Here is a 16,477-nt window from a genome sequence, read left to right on the forward strand (position 1 = left end):
AAAGATTTGATAACTTTGAGAATGATATATTTACCTATTTTACATTCTACATTTGGATCACCGACAAATCCAGTAACACACGAGCAAATTGGTCGATGTCCTTCGCCTCTACATTCTGCATTTATGCCACAAACATTAGACAACCTACATACTTTTTGACATCTTCTCTTTGAACAGGCCTCATCTGGTTCACATTGATAGTCATTTCTGCAACCAGCTACAATAAAAACAAATAAATAAATTTTCAATTTAAAATTTTATATAATAAAAAGAACTCTAAACAAGAGGGAGTGTACTTACGAATACAATTTCCACTTTCACAGATTTCGTGTTGATTGCAGTCGCTATCAACTGTACACCTTTCATCTTCTCTATCTAATTATCATATTATAAAATATTAATTTGGTAAATTAAATAATATAAAAATCAAAAAATAAAGTGGTGTCTTACCTAATGTACATCCATGTTTTGGATCACCTCTGAAATTCTCAGGACATCTACAGTTGGCTTGATGATTGACAGGATAACATTCGGCATTACGTCCGCAAGCATTATAAAAGCTGCAGGGATTCTGACAACGTCTGTTGATACAAGCTTTGTCATAGGGACAGGTATCGTGAGTACGACAAGCATCTATACATTCGTTGTTCTCACAAATAGTTCCAATACCACAGTCGGAATCTCCAAAACAGAAATTAGATGGTACTACAAATTGAAATGATATGCATTGTTACATTAAATGACTAAAGACATTTCAATAGGATAAAGTATATAAGACTTACATTCTTCACATTTTACATTTGGATCACCAGTTAATGGTGCAGGACAGGAACATATAGGTTGATGTCTTACTGGAAGGCATTCTGCATTTTTACCACAAGCATCGGGGAAGGAACATGGATTTTTACATTGCCTGGCAATACATGCTTTATCGTAAGGGCAGTTCTCATCTGTACGACATCCAACTAAATAAAGAAAAATATAAAGTTAAAAACAGGAACATTTAAAACGATCTTTTAAAATATACTATTGAATTAATTTAATACAAAACAAATAAACGAATAATATCAACCAAAAATATTGCTTACCTGTACAACGTGAAGTTTCACAAATATGTCCAATATTACAATCAACATCGGCAATACATTCGACAAATGGCTTTGGAGGAACTAAAATACAGAAAATGTAAAACAATAACTTATTTTAGTTTAAAAATAAAATCTTTACCACATCTTAAACAGAAATAACATACTCTTATCACAATAGTCGTAAGGATTTCCACGATATCCTTCTAAACATGTGCAGTGAGGTCGATGTACGACCGGACGACAGAGAGCATTATGACCGCAAGAGTCCCTAGAAGTGCAAGGATTTATACAATGACTATTTCTACATGCCTTATCAAAAGTACAATCAGAATCTTGACGGCATCCAGCTATAAAAAACAAACGAACATTGTTCATATTATCTTTTAAACTGAAGACACTACTAAAGCTAGTATTAATAATATGATGTTCACGTACGTATGCATTGTTTGTTTTCACATATCTCTCCGGGATTGCAAGCAGAATCTGATCTACATCCAACCTCTTCATCTAAATAATTATTCATATTTCATTGTTAAAATTAAATCTTAATAAAACTACTGAGACAGTCCATTAATTTAACTTACATATGCAAACATTATTTCTGCAAACAAAACCAGAATGACAGTCATTATCTGTATGACACTGAACTCTGTCTTCTTCTTTCGGAACACATCTAACTTTTGCATCTCCCTTAAAGTTGGTCGGGCAAGTACATTCCACCTGATGGTTATACGGTCTACAAATAGCTCCGACACCACAACTGTGAGGGACCTGACAAGGATTGCTACATCTTCCGTGAATGCAAGCTTGATCCAGAGGACAATAGTTGTGATTTCGACAACCCACTACAGAAACGACAACTGTCATCAGAATGTTCCATTTCTAAAATAAAAATTATTTGAACTATTCCTTACCGACACATTTGTTGCTGATGCACATCTTTCCCGGTCCGCAATCTTTGTCGACGTAGCAGTCGACGGGAACTGAGAAATAATAAATTGTAAATATCTGCATTTATTTTATTATAATTACGATGTATTTCGATTTATACTTACTTGCAGTACAATGCCTCTTAGGATCTCCAGTGTAATCGGGAGGACATTTGCATATTTCCATGTGATTCGCAGGAGTACATTCTGCATTAGTTCCGCAAGGATTAACTTCACAGGGATTTTCACACTTCAATCGAATACAAGCACGAGTAAAGCTGCAATCGCTGTTGCTTCGACATCCATCTATAAAATAATTCAATTTTTAAGAGGAATTTATTTACCGAACGAAAATTATCCTTTCTCTAGTAATCCGTACTTACATATACAATCTGCATTTTCACAAATCTGTCCTTGATGGCAATCATTATCAGAGGTGCAACCTTTTACAACTATAAAAAGACAAATAAAATAATTTAAATATTAAAAAAATAATAATTGAAAGGTAAAATATGAATTGAAGTCTTACTGTCGCAACTATTTTGGATACATTTCTGTCCAATCGGACAATCACTGTCTCTCCTACAAGTTCCACTGACTAAAATATGGAATTGAAAATTAGTTGTAAGAAAACTTAGTTAAAATTAATATTTTGATTTAGAGTTTTGGAAACTTACTTTCTTTGCAGCGAATTCTTGGATCACCAGAGAATCCTGGCAAACAAGTACAAGTGGCTCTGTGATGCATTGGTTCACATTTAGCATTTTCTCCGCAGGCTCTTCTCAAATGGCATGGATTCTGACACTGAGAATTAATACATTTCTGATCTAATGGACAATTTTCATCGGTACGACAACCAACTGGAGTATTTAAATTCGATTATTAATATTTAGTATTTTTTAATTTACATATTACAATATGTATTTAATTACTCACGGAAGCATTTATGATCTTGACAGATGTGACTTTGTGGGCATTCGTGATCTGTCTGACATTCTTCCTTAACTGAAGACGAGCATTTTATTTAGCAATTAATTTCAAAATTAAAAAAAAAAAAAAAACAAATAAATGTAAAATTTACTTACTTATACAGTTATGGTCTTTACAAATGTGATTAGGTGGACAATCACTGTTATATTCGCATTCTACCTCTTCTGCAAATATAAATACGTAGATAAATTTACATAATTTTAAATTTATAATTAGAACAGAAAACACAAAAATATATTTAATTTTACCTTTTTCGCGACACTCATAAAGAGGATTTCCTTCTAAACCTTCAGGACAATAGCACTCGGGGAAGTGATTTTCGGCTCTACAGAATGCACCAACTCCACACACGTCACTGAAGGAACATGGATTTTGACATTGACGTTCTACACAGACTTTGTCAGTAGGACAATTTTGATTTGCACGACATCCAACTAAAATAATAAGTTTGATTTAACAAAATATATCCATAAATACTAACTAAGCAGTATAAAGACTTGATTATCCAACCTAAACAGAGAATTAATAGATTTCTGATCTAATGGGATAATTTTTGTCAGTACAGGCATAGGGTAACAAATAACCAGAATAATTCATTATATACATAACTATATATAATATGTTTTGTGTATTTTAAAACAAATTGTTAAATAGGTTTTATACCATTAATGAGACTATAAAATCTTCACCTATTCATTTTCAATCTTACATGCATGGAGTACGGGGGCATCCGTTAACTGTGTGTACAGTTTTTGAGCCATATTTGACTTCCTTGTGATGCATATAATGATGTATTTTCAGCACAACAGCAAAGATCACATAATCAAAGAGTGGATAATCAGGACTTTGTCATATATAAAAATATATGTTTACTTACCTATGCAATGGTAATTTTGACAAATCTTTCCTTGAACGCAATCCGAATCAATGATGCAATCAACTATAATTATGAAAAAAAAAGAAATAATTTAATTTATAAATAAATTACATAGGATAATATACATTTACTTTACGATGTAATTTACCTTTGCTACATTCTACTCTTGCATTACCAGTGTAATCTGGTAGGCACGTACATACCGCTCTATGATTTAAAGTTTGGCACTGAGCATTTTTACCACATGCTGCCGGACTAGCACATGGATCTATAAAATAATTTTAAATTAAAAATTTTTGTAGAAAATGAGAAAAAAAATCTAAAAATGTCAGATGTGTAGGTGATAACTTAAAAATGAAGAAAAATTGTAATTAACATCAAAAAATAGATTTGGAGTAAATTGATGATAATTTTGAATTTAACTAAATGGAACTTCAGAACAATAAAGCCACTATTTCTAGATACTTACTTATACATTGATGACTGATACATTCTTCGTTAAATTGACATTCGGAATCGACACGACATCCAGCTGCAAATAATATGGAATATAGTTAACCCTAAAAATAAAATATTACAATTTTTATATATAATTACTTACCTATACATTGTCCTGATTCACAGATAAATCCATTAGGACAACTTCTGTCACTCGTGCAAATTACTGTTAAAGTAAAATGTTTAATGAGTATCTAATTTGAATAATTTGCTTATTAATAAGCTATAAAACTATTATAGTTACCACTGCATCTTCTTTCAATACATTTTTCATTATCAAAGCAATTGTTATCACTACTGCAGGTTACTGAAAATCATGTTTTGAGTTAGTTAATTTGATAAAATATATTTTAATTTTTGTTCTTATAATTCTACAAATTACCTCTACAGACGGAAGCTTCGCAGTACCTTCCCAACCCACACTCGTCGTCTGCCTTACAGTAAACGGCAACTAAAATGTTTATTTATATTTAATATATTATATATTATACTTCGCAAATTTAATTTGAAAATCTGCGTTAATTAATTCAATTACCTCGAATACACTCGGAATATGGATCTCCGGTTGTTTCCGAAGGACAGGTGCAATGTACTTCATGATTAACGACTTCACATAATGCATTTGTACCGCATTTTGCAGTACTGCTACAAGGATCTGAAATAAAAACAAATATTTAAAAGTTGTTCAATAGCCAAGGTAATAAAGGCAGAGTAAATCTNGGACAATTTTGATTTGCACGACATCCAACTAAAATTTAATTAAAGGTATATTAAGTATGTATTGTCTTCTAACAAAAACAGTTTTCTGAATTAATAATATTTTTTATAAAATAAAAATAATAATTACCACGACAAACATTCTGTTCGCATATTTCTTCAGAAGGACAATCCCTATCTCTAAAGCACTGAATGCGACATCTTCTGTCAACACATCTCTCATTAACAGCACAGTCTTGCACACCGATACAAGTGACTGAAGAGACACATCACTTATTAGCCATAATTTTTAAACAGAAATCAAAAGAATTTTTTAAAATTTGCAACATACCACTGCAGTGTCCGTTATAGCAAACGGAACCAGGCGGACATTCAGAAGAAGTAGTGCAAGTAACGAACGGACGAATACAACCGACGTTTGCATTAGGTCGACCAATGAAGCCAGTCAGACAAGTACAGATAGACTGATGATTTATGACTTTGCACTCTGCGTTGGGTCCACAAGTGGCACTTGCTTGACAAGGATCTATTAATTATTTAAATTATTAATTTAAAATATTTTAAATTCAATAAAAGAAACAAACAGATTAATAAAACTGTATAAAATATTAATTTAATATTAAATTTTAAAAATCATACCTATACACTGATTACTGATACAAGCAAGATGATCCAAGCATTGCTCATTTGTTCTGCATCCAACTAGTTAAAAATAAATTAATTTAATTATTCATTCCATTTACTTTAATAAGATACAAGTAAACTACTAAATACCTTGGCATCTATTTCGAATACAGATTTCTTTTGATTGACAATCTTCATCATGACGACATAACGCTGTCGGAAAATAATTACTTGTTTTAAATATTATAATTAATAATAACTGAAGACGAGCATTTTATTTAGCAATTAATTTCAAAATTAAAAAAAAAAAAAAAAAAACAAATAAATGTAAAATTTACTTACTTATACAGTTATGGTCTTTACAAATGTGATTAGGTGGACAATCACTGTTATATTCGCATTCTACCTCTTCTGCAAATATAAATACGTAGATAAATTTACATAATTTTAAATTTATAATTAGAACAGAAAACACAAAAATATATTTAATTTTACCTTTTTCGCGACACTCATAAAGAGGATTTCCTTCTAAACCTTCAGGACAATAGCACTCGGGGAAGTGATTTTCGGCTCTACAGAATGCACCAACTCCACACACGTCACTGAAGGAACATGGATTTTGACATTGACGTTCTACACAGACTTTGTCAGTAGGACAATTTTGATTTGCACGACATCCAACTAAAATAATAAGTTTGATTTAACAAAATATATCCATAAATACTAACTAAGCAGTATAAAGACTTGATTATCCAACCTAAACAGAGAATTAATAGATTTCTGATCTAATGGGATAATTTTTGTCAGTACAGGCATAGGGTAACAAATAACCAGAATAATTCATTATATACATAACTATATATAATATGTTTTGTGTATTTTAAAACAAATTGTTAAATAGGTTTTATACCATTAATGAGACTATAAAATCTTCACCTATTCATTTTCAATCTTACATGCATGGAGTACGGGGGCATCCGTTAACTGTGTGTACAGTTTTTGAGCCATATTTGACTTCCTTGTGATGCATATAATGATGTATTTTCAGCACAACAGCAAAGATCACATAATCAAAGAGTGGATAATCAGGACTTTGTCATATATAAAAATATATGTTTACTTACCTATGCAATGGTAATTTTGACAAATCTTTCCTTGAACGCAATCCGAATCAATGATGCAATCAACTATAATTATGAAAAAAAAAGAAATAATTTAATTTATAAATAAATTACATAGGATAATATACATTTACTTTACGATGTAATTTACCTTTGCTACATTCTACTCTTGCATTACCAGTGTAATCTGGTAGGCACGTACATACCGCTCTATGATTTAAAGTTTGGCACTGAGCATTTTTACCACATGCTGCCGGACTAGCACATGGATCTATAAAATAATTTTAAATTAAAAATTTTTGTAGAAAATGAGAAAAAAAATCTAAAAATGTCAGATGTGTAGGTGATAACTTAAAAATGAAGAAAAATTGTAATTAACATCAAAAAATAGATTTGGAGTAAATTGATGATAATTTTGAATTTAACTAAATGGAACTTCAGAACAATAAAGCCACTATTTCTAGATACTTACTTATACATTGATGACTGATACATTCTTCGTTAAATTGACATTCGGAATCGACACGACATCCAGCTGCAAATAATATGGAATATAGTTAACCCTAAAAATAAAATATTACAATTTTTATATATAATTACTTACCTATACATTGTCCTGATTCACAGATAAATCCATTAGGACAACTTCTGTCACTCGTGCAAATTACTGTTAAAGTAAAATGTTTAATGAGTATCTAATTTGAATAATTTGCTTATTAATAAGCTATAAAACTATTATAGTTACCACTGCATCTTCTTTCAATACATTTTTCATTATCAAAGCAATTGTTATCACTACTGCAGGTTACTGAAAATCATGTTTTGAGTTAGTTAATTTGATAAAATATATTTTAATTTTTGTTCTTATAATTCTACAAATTACCTCTACAGACGGAAGCTTCGCAGTACCTTCCCAACCCACACTCGTCGTCTGCCTTACAGTAAACGGCAACTAAAATGTTTATTTATATTTAATATATTATATATTATACTTCGCAAATTTAATTTGAAAATCTGCGTTAATTAATTCAATTACCTCGAATACACTCGGAATATGGATCTCCGGTTGTTTCCGAAGGACAGGTGCAATGTACTTCATGATTAACGACTTCACATAATGCATTTGTACCGCATTTTGCAGTACTGCTACAAGGATCTGAAATAAAAACAAATATTTAAAAGTTGTNATACTTATGTAACTAATTAAATATTATATTCTCTTTAATTAAACCTTACTTTTGCACATGAGAAGCCCATGATCATCTCGTTCACAAGCAGCAGTCGGAGGACAATCGGAATTACCACTAGGACACTCATTCGGTCCTCGACCTATCATTGTAAGAAAGTATAATCATCTATTTTAAGTACAATTATCTTTTTTAAACTTGAAATACTTACATCCTGGTTCACCATATGGATTACCAATACTTCTTTCTGGAGGACAATGACATTCGTAACCACCAAATTTCACTTTGCATATAGCATTGGAATGACACGGGTTGTTTGCACAATAATCAATTAAACGACAGCCAGCAATAGGATCACCTTCATAACCTTCGTGGCAACGACAAACTGCAGAATGAGCTTGTGCAACACAGTACGCATTATTGCCGCAGAAATTTTGCAATTGACATGGATCTGCATAATTTTTGAATGATTAATGCAAAACATTTTTTTTTTAAATAATATTTTATTTTAAAATATAACTCACCGACACATTTATAATTTTCACAAACTTCATTATGGTGACAATTTTCATGCTTTTGACAATCCACTAAAGTACAAATAAATAATATTTAATAACTTCAAATATTTAATTATTAAACCAAATTATTTAGTGATTTGATAATGTTTAGATTCATACCTGGATCACATCCTCTATTCAATGGATCGCCAATGTATCCTTCTTGACATTGGCAAACGGCAACGTGATTTCTGGATAAACAAATGGAATTGCGAGCGCAAACAGTAAGGGCACACGGATCTATAGAAAGTATAATAAAATATATTCATGCTCCTCATAAAGAACTTGTCTGTAATCAATAAATTATCATCATACCCAAGCAATCCATATATCCTTGATCTCCTCTGCGACAGGCAAGAGATTCATCACATATATTATCATTTTCGCATCGATCAACTGAAAAGGGAAAAAAAACAATTAATAATCTGTACTATTAAAATGTTTATGAGTGCATTGGATACAGATTATTACCAGTTTCACATGTTCCTTCCCTACACGCTTGGCCTTGGGGACATTCATTATTTGATCGGCAAACAGCTAAAAACAAAACCATATTTAATAAACATTTTATACCTTATTCTATTCTTTAAAAATGAAAATTGATTTAAAACATACAGATACATCTTCCTTTGTCACAGCGATCATTTGGACCACAGTCTCTGTCAGAATTACAGGGTACTGAAATGTTCATTACAAAATTTTTTTAAAGTTTGTTTGAAAGAAAGAAACATTTTAAATAATGTAGTTTTAATTAAAAAATTTAAATAATAATATATAATACAGGATATCATATAAGTCCAGAACTAAAGCAGTTACGTTGATATTTGCTTTACTTGTAAGTGAATAAACTAAGTGCCAAGTAAGGAGGAATGAATTCAAGTTATTTTAATGTTGGAGTCAGAATAAAACTGCCAAAGACTTTAATAGGCTGCATCCAGATTTTCCACTGATCACAATCTAGACGCAACCTGTTAAAATCTTTATCAACTTCATGCCAACTACTCATCACCACCATCAAAATAACTTGAATTCATTCTTCCTTATTCGACACTTGTAAAAGAATAAAGAAAGATTAACAGAACTCCAATGATGAGATACTCTCAATATAAAAAGGTAAGAAATATTATAAGACATAATATACTATTTTCTACATCTTCTAATACAAATAATACATACCCATGCATACACCTTTTTGACACAATTCACCAGATGGACAATTAAGATCGACTTCACAAGTAATAATTTCTATAACATAAAATAAAATTTTGTTAATTAAACAAATCTATGTATCATTTTAATACAGCAGAATTCTGGAATTCTGAACCAATTCATCCTGCAGGTGATTCAGATAATAAAACTTTAGATAAGTGGATTAACTTAAAAACAATGAAATTACAGGGTAACAGCACAGTAATGTACAGTAGAGCGTCGTTTATCCGAAAGCTGGTTATCCGAAATGTCGGTTAACCGAAAGCATTCCAGTCAGCAAATTTAAATTTTCACTAGTGCTGTGGCGCTGCAATCTTTGGCTATATCTTGGTCTACTCCAATATTTTTTTTTGTTGGTGTGTGTGTGTGTTTAGCTGGCAGCACTGGCACTTTTGTGTGGTGTTTTTCTGAGGACTGTGTCATAAATCAAACGTTTTTGATACTGGATTAATTTCTAAAGTATTTTTTTTTTGGTTTTTATATTTTTCAATATATTTATTTTGTTTGTAAAAAATAAAGAAATAATTTTTAACGATACAATAGCCACAATTATTATTTTAAAAAGTTTACACTAGGCTTAACATCGACAAAAATTCAACACGAAGCGACATGCAACAGAGAAAACTTTCAGCATGGAATAGGTTAATTAATATATTTTTTTGTACATAATTGGTTATCCGAAAAATAAGTTATCTGAACAACCCCAGTCCCCAATTGATTCAAATAAACGACACTCTACTGTACTTATTTATTCATCAATGTACGATCCAAATGATCCTACTCATCATTTGGATCTGTCATAGCAAATAGGTGTCGTTAATAATGCAGTCACATGATGTAAGATAATTGCAGTATGACATCAGTGGGAGAGAGAAAGGAGGACAAATGGTGGTTCGGATAATTGAACATTTGGTTAATCAGTTTTTGGATAATTGAAATTCTACTGTATTCATTATAAAAGTATGAAAGGTATAAACAGTAAAATATGAAACAAAAATATTAATATCCCATGTTTCATCATTTATCACAAATGTTTAATCATGGGCATATAAATCAGGAAAGCAAAGGACATTAATTCTTAATGCTCTCTGCTCCCGACTCGTATGCAAATTTAATTAATTGGCATACGAATCAGTTGTTTGTGTTTTTATTCATGTAAAGTTTCGAGCAAATCAACCCCCATTTGCCTCTTAACCAAAGTTTTCCCCTATGCCTACATATTTAACCATCTCTATAATAAAAATAAATGTTAGATTTATTAATAATCTAATATACATGTTACTTACTTCTACAGCCAGCAACAGGATCCCCATAGTAACTGTCTTTACATCTACAAGTATAACTGTGCGACTGAGGAATGCAAACTGTATTTTCACCACAAACGGTAGGTGCCTTGCATGCATCTTAACAAAAATAGATTAGTTTATTTTATAAAACGATACTGAATAATATATAAAAAAAATTAAATATTTCATAAACTATTATATAAAAAAATAAATAAATGTTCTTACCAATACACTTATAAAGATGCTGATCGCATATCTCGTGATCCTTGCACTCATCATTTCTCAAACATTCCACTGCATTTGGATAAATGAGCATTTAATAAACTTTAGGACGATTACAAAATTTATTATAATTTTTAAAAATAAAAATCTCTTACATTTATCACATCTGTAATAAGCATTTCCTGTATATCGTGGCGGACAAGAAAACTTCATTATGGTGACAATTTTCATGCTTTTGACAATCCACTAAAGTACAAATAAATAATATTTAATAACTTCAAATATTTAATTATTAAACCAAATTATTTAGTGATTTGATAATGTTTAGATTCATACCTGGATCACATCCTCTATTCAATGGATCGCCAATGTATCCTTCTTGACATTGGCAAACGGCAACGTGATTTCTGGATAAACAAATGGAATTGCGAGCGCAAACAGTAAGGGCACACGGATCTATAGAAAGTATAATAAAATATATTCATGCTCCTCATAAAGAACTTGTCTGTAATCAATAAATTATCATCATACCCAAGCAATCCATATATCCTTGATCTCCTCTGCGACAGGCAAGAGATTCATCACATATATTATCATTTTCGCATCGATCAACTGAAGAGGGAAAATAAACAATTAATAATCTGTACTATTAAAATGTTTATGAGTGCATTGGATACAGATTATTACCAGTTTCACATGTTCCTTCCCTACACGCTTGGCCTTGGGGACATTCATTATTTGATCGGCAAACAGCTAAAAACAAAACCATATTTAATAAACATTTTATACCTTATTCTATTCTTTATAAATGAAAATTGATTTAAAACATACAGATACATCTTCCTTTGTCACAGCGATCATTTGGACCACAGTCTCTGTCAGAATTACAGGGTACTGAAATGTTCATTACAAAATTTTTTAAAGTTTGTTTGANAATTAATAATTAATATTTAACATTAATGTTATAATATTTAAAAATTAAAATTAATTTTTAAATATATTTAAAAATATTCATTTTATAACTTACATAAACAATGATTGCTGAAACATCTTTCCCCAGCAATACAATCTTTATCAGTCACGCACTCAACTGAAATTAATATATATTTTATCTTAATATTATAAATATATCGATTTAATGATATTCTTATATTTTGAAAAATATTTAAACACTTTTTGAAAAGATAAATGTAATAAATCTTATATTTTATATATTTTATTCAACTTAAAAAAATACTGTCTAAATCCAAAATCCATGTTGCTGCAAAGAGAGGTGAGGAGAAATGAACGATCCATGAATCAGAAAAGATAGCCTCTAAATGTAATTGGCATCACCTGAAATTTTTAATTTTTCTTTAATTTTTCATTCAACTTCATGAAGTGTCCTTCGGTTATTTGAAACTACAGTGAATTAGTTTAATTGGTTCTACTAGAAGGTGGCACTAAGCACAATGTTGTGACTCTCCTGTCTGATTCATAAACTCCTCATCCGAGTCTACAGCACTGCAGATTTTGAATATAGACATTATTTTTCAAGCTAAATTGAATAAATATATATCGCTTTTATGTGAAAAATAGATTAAATCTAATAAAAAGATTTTAAATTTAGTTTATAATACCGAAAAATTTAATATCCACTCAATGAAAACGAAATTTTACCTCTGCATTTTCCATCAAGACAGAAATGATTTGGAGGACAGTCGGCTTCACTATGGCATATTGGTTGAACTAAATAAATATATTTAATTTTAGAAAAAATTTATCATCCAAATTTTAAAAAAATAGAAAATCTTACCTCTCTGGCATGCAATTGTTGGATTTCCTGTAAAGCCAGGGAGACAATAACATTCTTTTCTATGATCTAATACTTTGCATAATGCATTGGTACCACATGCTGTTGCACTTTCACATATACCTAAATAGTAATATTTCATAGAAATTAACAATTTGAATGCATTTCATTTTGAACAAATAACAAATATTTATTCATAATACGTATTTGATTGAACTTACTTGTACAACTATTTGATAAACAGTTTTCTGTACGTAAACAATCACTATCGGTCCTGCAGCCAACTGTTTTAGAAGTAAAATCATTTATAATTTTAGCATAACCTTACTCTTATAAACAAAGATAAACTTTGAAACAAACAGAAACAGATTTAAACCTTACCGCTACATTTATTCGCAATACATATTTCTCCAGTCAAGCAATCGCTGTCTGTTTTGCAGCCCAAAACACAATGCCCGCCTCTACAAAGTTCTCGGATAGCACAGTCACTATCGGTGCGACACGGAGCTATAAACGTAATTCGTTCATAATTTAAGAATAAATGTTTCCGTTGAATAAATTTGCAATTTTTATTATTACGTTACTTACGTCTACAACGTCTGTTTTCACAAACTAATCCTCCTAAACAATCGTGATCAGTATTACATACTTCAGGAACTGAAATGCAAATTTAAAAAATTAATATACTTATATCTTGCATTAACATACATAAAAAATTACTATATTTAAATAATAATAATAATAAAAAATTACCTCTTATGCATCCTCGAGTAAAATCGTGAGGGTTTCCAGTGAAACCTGGTGGGCAATAACATACAGCCGCATGATTCTCCATACGACAGAGTGCATTTAATCCACAGATATCCGGTTTCTGGCAGAGATCTGTCAAAAATTATTTTATTTATATACTTATGTAACTAATTAAATATTATATTCTCTTTAATTAAACCTTACTTTTGCACATGAGAAGCCCATGATCATCTCGTTCACAAGCAGCAGTCGGAGGACAATCGGAATTACCACTAGGACACTCATTCGGTCCTCGACCTATCATTGTAAGAAAGTATAATCATCTATTTTAAGTACAATTATCTTTTTTAAACTTGAAATACTTACATCCTGGTTCACCATATGGATTACCAATACTTCTTTCTGGAGGACAATGACATTCGTAACCACCAAATTTCACTTTGCATATAGCATTGGAATGACACGGGTTGTTTGCACAATAATCAATTAAACGACAGCCAGCAATAGGATCACCTTCATAACCTTCGTGGCAACGACAAACTGCAGAATGAGCTTGTGCAACACAGTACGCATTATTGCCGCAGAAATTTTGCAATTGACATGGATCTGCATAATTTTTGAATGATTAATGCAAAACATTTTTTTTTTAAATAATATTTTATTTTAAAATATAACTCACCGACACATTTATAATTTTCACAAACTTCATTATGGTGACAATTTTCATGCTTTTGACAATCCACTAAAGTACAAATAAATAATATTTAATAACTTCAAATATTTAATTATTAAACCAAATTATTTAGTGATTTGATAATGTTTAGATTCATACCTGGATCACATCCTCTATTCAATGGATCGCCAATGTATCCTTCTTGACATTGGCAAACGGCAACGTGATTTCTGGATAAACAAATGGAATTGCGAGCGCAAACAGTAAGGGCACACGGATCTATAGAAAGTATAATAAAATATATTCATGCTCCTCATAAAGAACTTGTCTGTAATCAATAAATTATCATCATACCCAAGCAATCCATATATCCTTGATCTCCTCTGCGACAGGCAAGAGATTCATCACATATATTATCATTTTCGCATCGATCAACTGAAGAGGGAAAATAAACAATTAATAATCTGTACTATTAAAATGTTTATGAGTGCATTGGATACAGATTATTACCAGTTTCACATGTTCCTTCCCTACACGCTTGGCCTTGGGGACATTCATTATTTGATCGGCAAACAGCTAAAAACAAAACCATATTTAATAAACATTTTATACCTTATTCTATTCTTTATAAATGAAAATTGATTTAAAACATACAGATACATCTTCCTTTGTCACAGCGATCATTTGGACCACAGTCTCTGTCAGAATTACAGGGTACTGAAATGTTCATTACAAAATTTTTTAAAGTTTGTTTGAAAGAAAGAAACATTTTAAATAATGTAGTTTTAATTAAAAAATTTAAATATAATATATAATACAGGATATCATATAAGTCCAGAACTAAAGCAGTTACGTTGATATTTGCTTTACTTGTAAGTGAATAAACTAAGTGCCAAGTAAGGAGGAATGAATTCAAGTTATTTTAATGTTGGAGTCAGAATAAAACTGCCAAAGACTTTAATAGGCTGCATCCAGATTTTCCACTGATCACAATCTAGATGCAACCTGTTAAACTCTTTATCAACTTCATGCCAACTACTCATCACCACCATCAAAATAACTTGAATTCATTCTTCCTTATTCGACACTTGTAAAAGAATAAAGAAAGATTAACATAACTCCAATGATGAGATACTCTCAATATAAAAAGGTAAGAAATATTATAAGATATAATATACTATTTTCTACATCTTCTAATACAAATAATACATACCCATGCATACACCTTTTTGACACAATTCACCAGATGGACAATTAAGATCGACTTCACAAGTAATAATTTCTATAACATAAAATAAAATTTTGTTAATTAAACAAATCTATGTATCATTTTAATACAGCAGAATTCTGGAATTCTGAACCAATTCATTCTGCAGGTGATTCAGATAATAAAACTTTAGATAAGTGGATTAACTTAAAAACAATGAAATTACAGGGTAACAGCACAGTAATGTACAGTAGAGCGTCGTTTATCCGAAAGCTGGTTATCCGAAATGTCGGTTAACCGAAAGCATTCCAGTCAGCAAATTTAAATTTTCACTAGTGCTGTGGCGCTGCAATCTTTGGCTATATCTTGGTCTACTCCAATATTTTTTTTTGTTGGTGTGTGTGTGTGTTTAGCTGGCAGCACTGGCACTTTTGTGTGGTGTTTTTCTGAGGACTGTGTCATAAATCAAACGTTTTTGATACTGGATTAATTTCTAAAGTATTTTTTTTTTGGTTTTTATATTTTTCAATATATTTATTTTGTTTGTAAAAAATAAAGAAATAATTTTTAACGATACAATAGCCACAATTATTATTTTAAAAAGTTTACACTAGGCTTAACATCGACAAAAATTCAACACGAAGCGACATGCAACAGAGAAAACTTTCAGCATGGAATAGGTTAATTAATATATTTTTTTGTACATAATTGGTTATCCGAAAAATAAGTTATCTGAACAACCCCAGTCCC

General features: G+C 30.7%; 2 protein-coding genes and 1 long non-coding RNA gene across 3 annotated transcripts in view; 1 reads left to right on the forward strand and 2 right to left on the reverse strand.

The window, feature by feature from the left end:
- Positions 1 to 16,477, forward strand: part of LOC111623604 — a 46,901-nt gene that overhangs the window by 21,545 nt on the left and 8,879 nt on the right. The gene's annotated exons all lie outside the window — the stretch shown is intronic.
- LOC111623601 (fibrillin-1-like) overlaps positions 1 to 16,477 on the reverse strand; it is a 36,320-nt gene that overhangs the window by 8,103 nt on the left and 11,740 nt on the right. The window contains 42 exon segments of the mRNA XM_023366231.1: positions 35 to 217; positions 301 to 375; positions 451 to 705; positions 783 to 965; positions 1,089 to 1,169; positions 1,253 to 1,435; positions 1,524 to 1,595; positions 1,673 to 1,933; positions 2,003 to 2,071; positions 2,144 to 2,323; positions 2,401 to 2,469; positions 2,547 to 2,615; positions 2,695 to 2,877; positions 2,954 to 3,022; positions 3,103 to 3,171; positions 3,256 to 3,441; positions 3,885 to 3,947; positions 4,033 to 4,152; positions 4,354 to 4,416; positions 4,486 to 4,548; positions 4,627 to 4,689; positions 4,765 to 4,833; positions 4,918 to 5,130; positions 5,230 to 5,355; positions 5,431 to 5,625; positions 5,739 to 5,801; positions 5,874 to 5,936; positions 12,333 to 12,395; positions 12,965 to 13,033; positions 13,101 to 13,220; positions 13,319 to 13,381; positions 13,479 to 13,604; positions 13,686 to 13,754; positions 13,851 to 13,979; positions 14,052 to 14,144; positions 14,214 to 14,453; positions 14,527 to 14,589; positions 14,680 to 14,799; positions 14,875 to 14,955; positions 15,031 to 15,096; positions 15,175 to 15,237; positions 15,734 to 15,802. Of these exon segments, the coding sequence (XP_023221999.1) occupies positions 35 to 217; positions 301 to 375; positions 451 to 705; positions 783 to 965; positions 1,089 to 1,169; positions 1,253 to 1,435; positions 1,524 to 1,595; positions 1,673 to 1,933; positions 2,003 to 2,071; positions 2,144 to 2,323; positions 2,401 to 2,469; positions 2,547 to 2,615; positions 2,695 to 2,877; positions 2,954 to 3,022; positions 3,103 to 3,171; positions 3,256 to 3,441; positions 3,885 to 3,947; positions 4,033 to 4,152; positions 4,354 to 4,416; positions 4,486 to 4,548; positions 4,627 to 4,689; positions 4,765 to 4,833; positions 4,918 to 5,130; positions 5,230 to 5,355; positions 5,431 to 5,625; positions 5,739 to 5,801; positions 5,874 to 5,936; positions 12,333 to 12,395; positions 12,965 to 13,033; positions 13,101 to 13,220; positions 13,319 to 13,381; positions 13,479 to 13,604; positions 13,686 to 13,754; positions 13,851 to 13,979; positions 14,052 to 14,144; positions 14,214 to 14,453; positions 14,527 to 14,589; positions 14,680 to 14,799; positions 14,875 to 14,955; positions 15,031 to 15,096; positions 15,175 to 15,237; positions 15,734 to 15,802 (4,722 nt within the window).
- LOC111623603 lies at positions 8,405 to 11,511 on the reverse strand. Its single transcript, XM_023366233.1, has 10 exons — positions 11,461 to 11,511; positions 11,309 to 11,377; positions 11,084 to 11,200; positions 9,765 to 9,833; positions 9,204 to 9,266; positions 9,060 to 9,125; positions 8,904 to 8,984; positions 8,709 to 8,828; positions 8,556 to 8,618; positions 8,405 to 8,482 (listed from the first exon to the last, which is right to left on the reverse strand). Exons 2-8 carry the CDS (start codon positions 11,360 to 11,362, stop codon positions 8,727 to 8,729), a joined length of 552 nt encoding a protein of 183 aa, XP_023222001.1. The 5' UTR covers positions 11,363 to 11,377; positions 11,461 to 11,511; the 3' UTR covers positions 8,405 to 8,482; positions 8,556 to 8,618; positions 8,709 to 8,726.

Source organism: Centruroides sculpturatus, unplaced genomic scaffold (genome assembly GCF_000671375.1).
Source record: "Centruroides sculpturatus isolate CEXI.00-Female unplaced genomic scaffold, Cexi_2.0 scaffold425, whole genome shotgun sequence".
NCBI classification, from domain to species: domain Eukaryota; kingdom Metazoa; phylum Arthropoda; class Arachnida; order Scorpiones; family Buthidae; genus Centruroides; species Centruroides sculpturatus.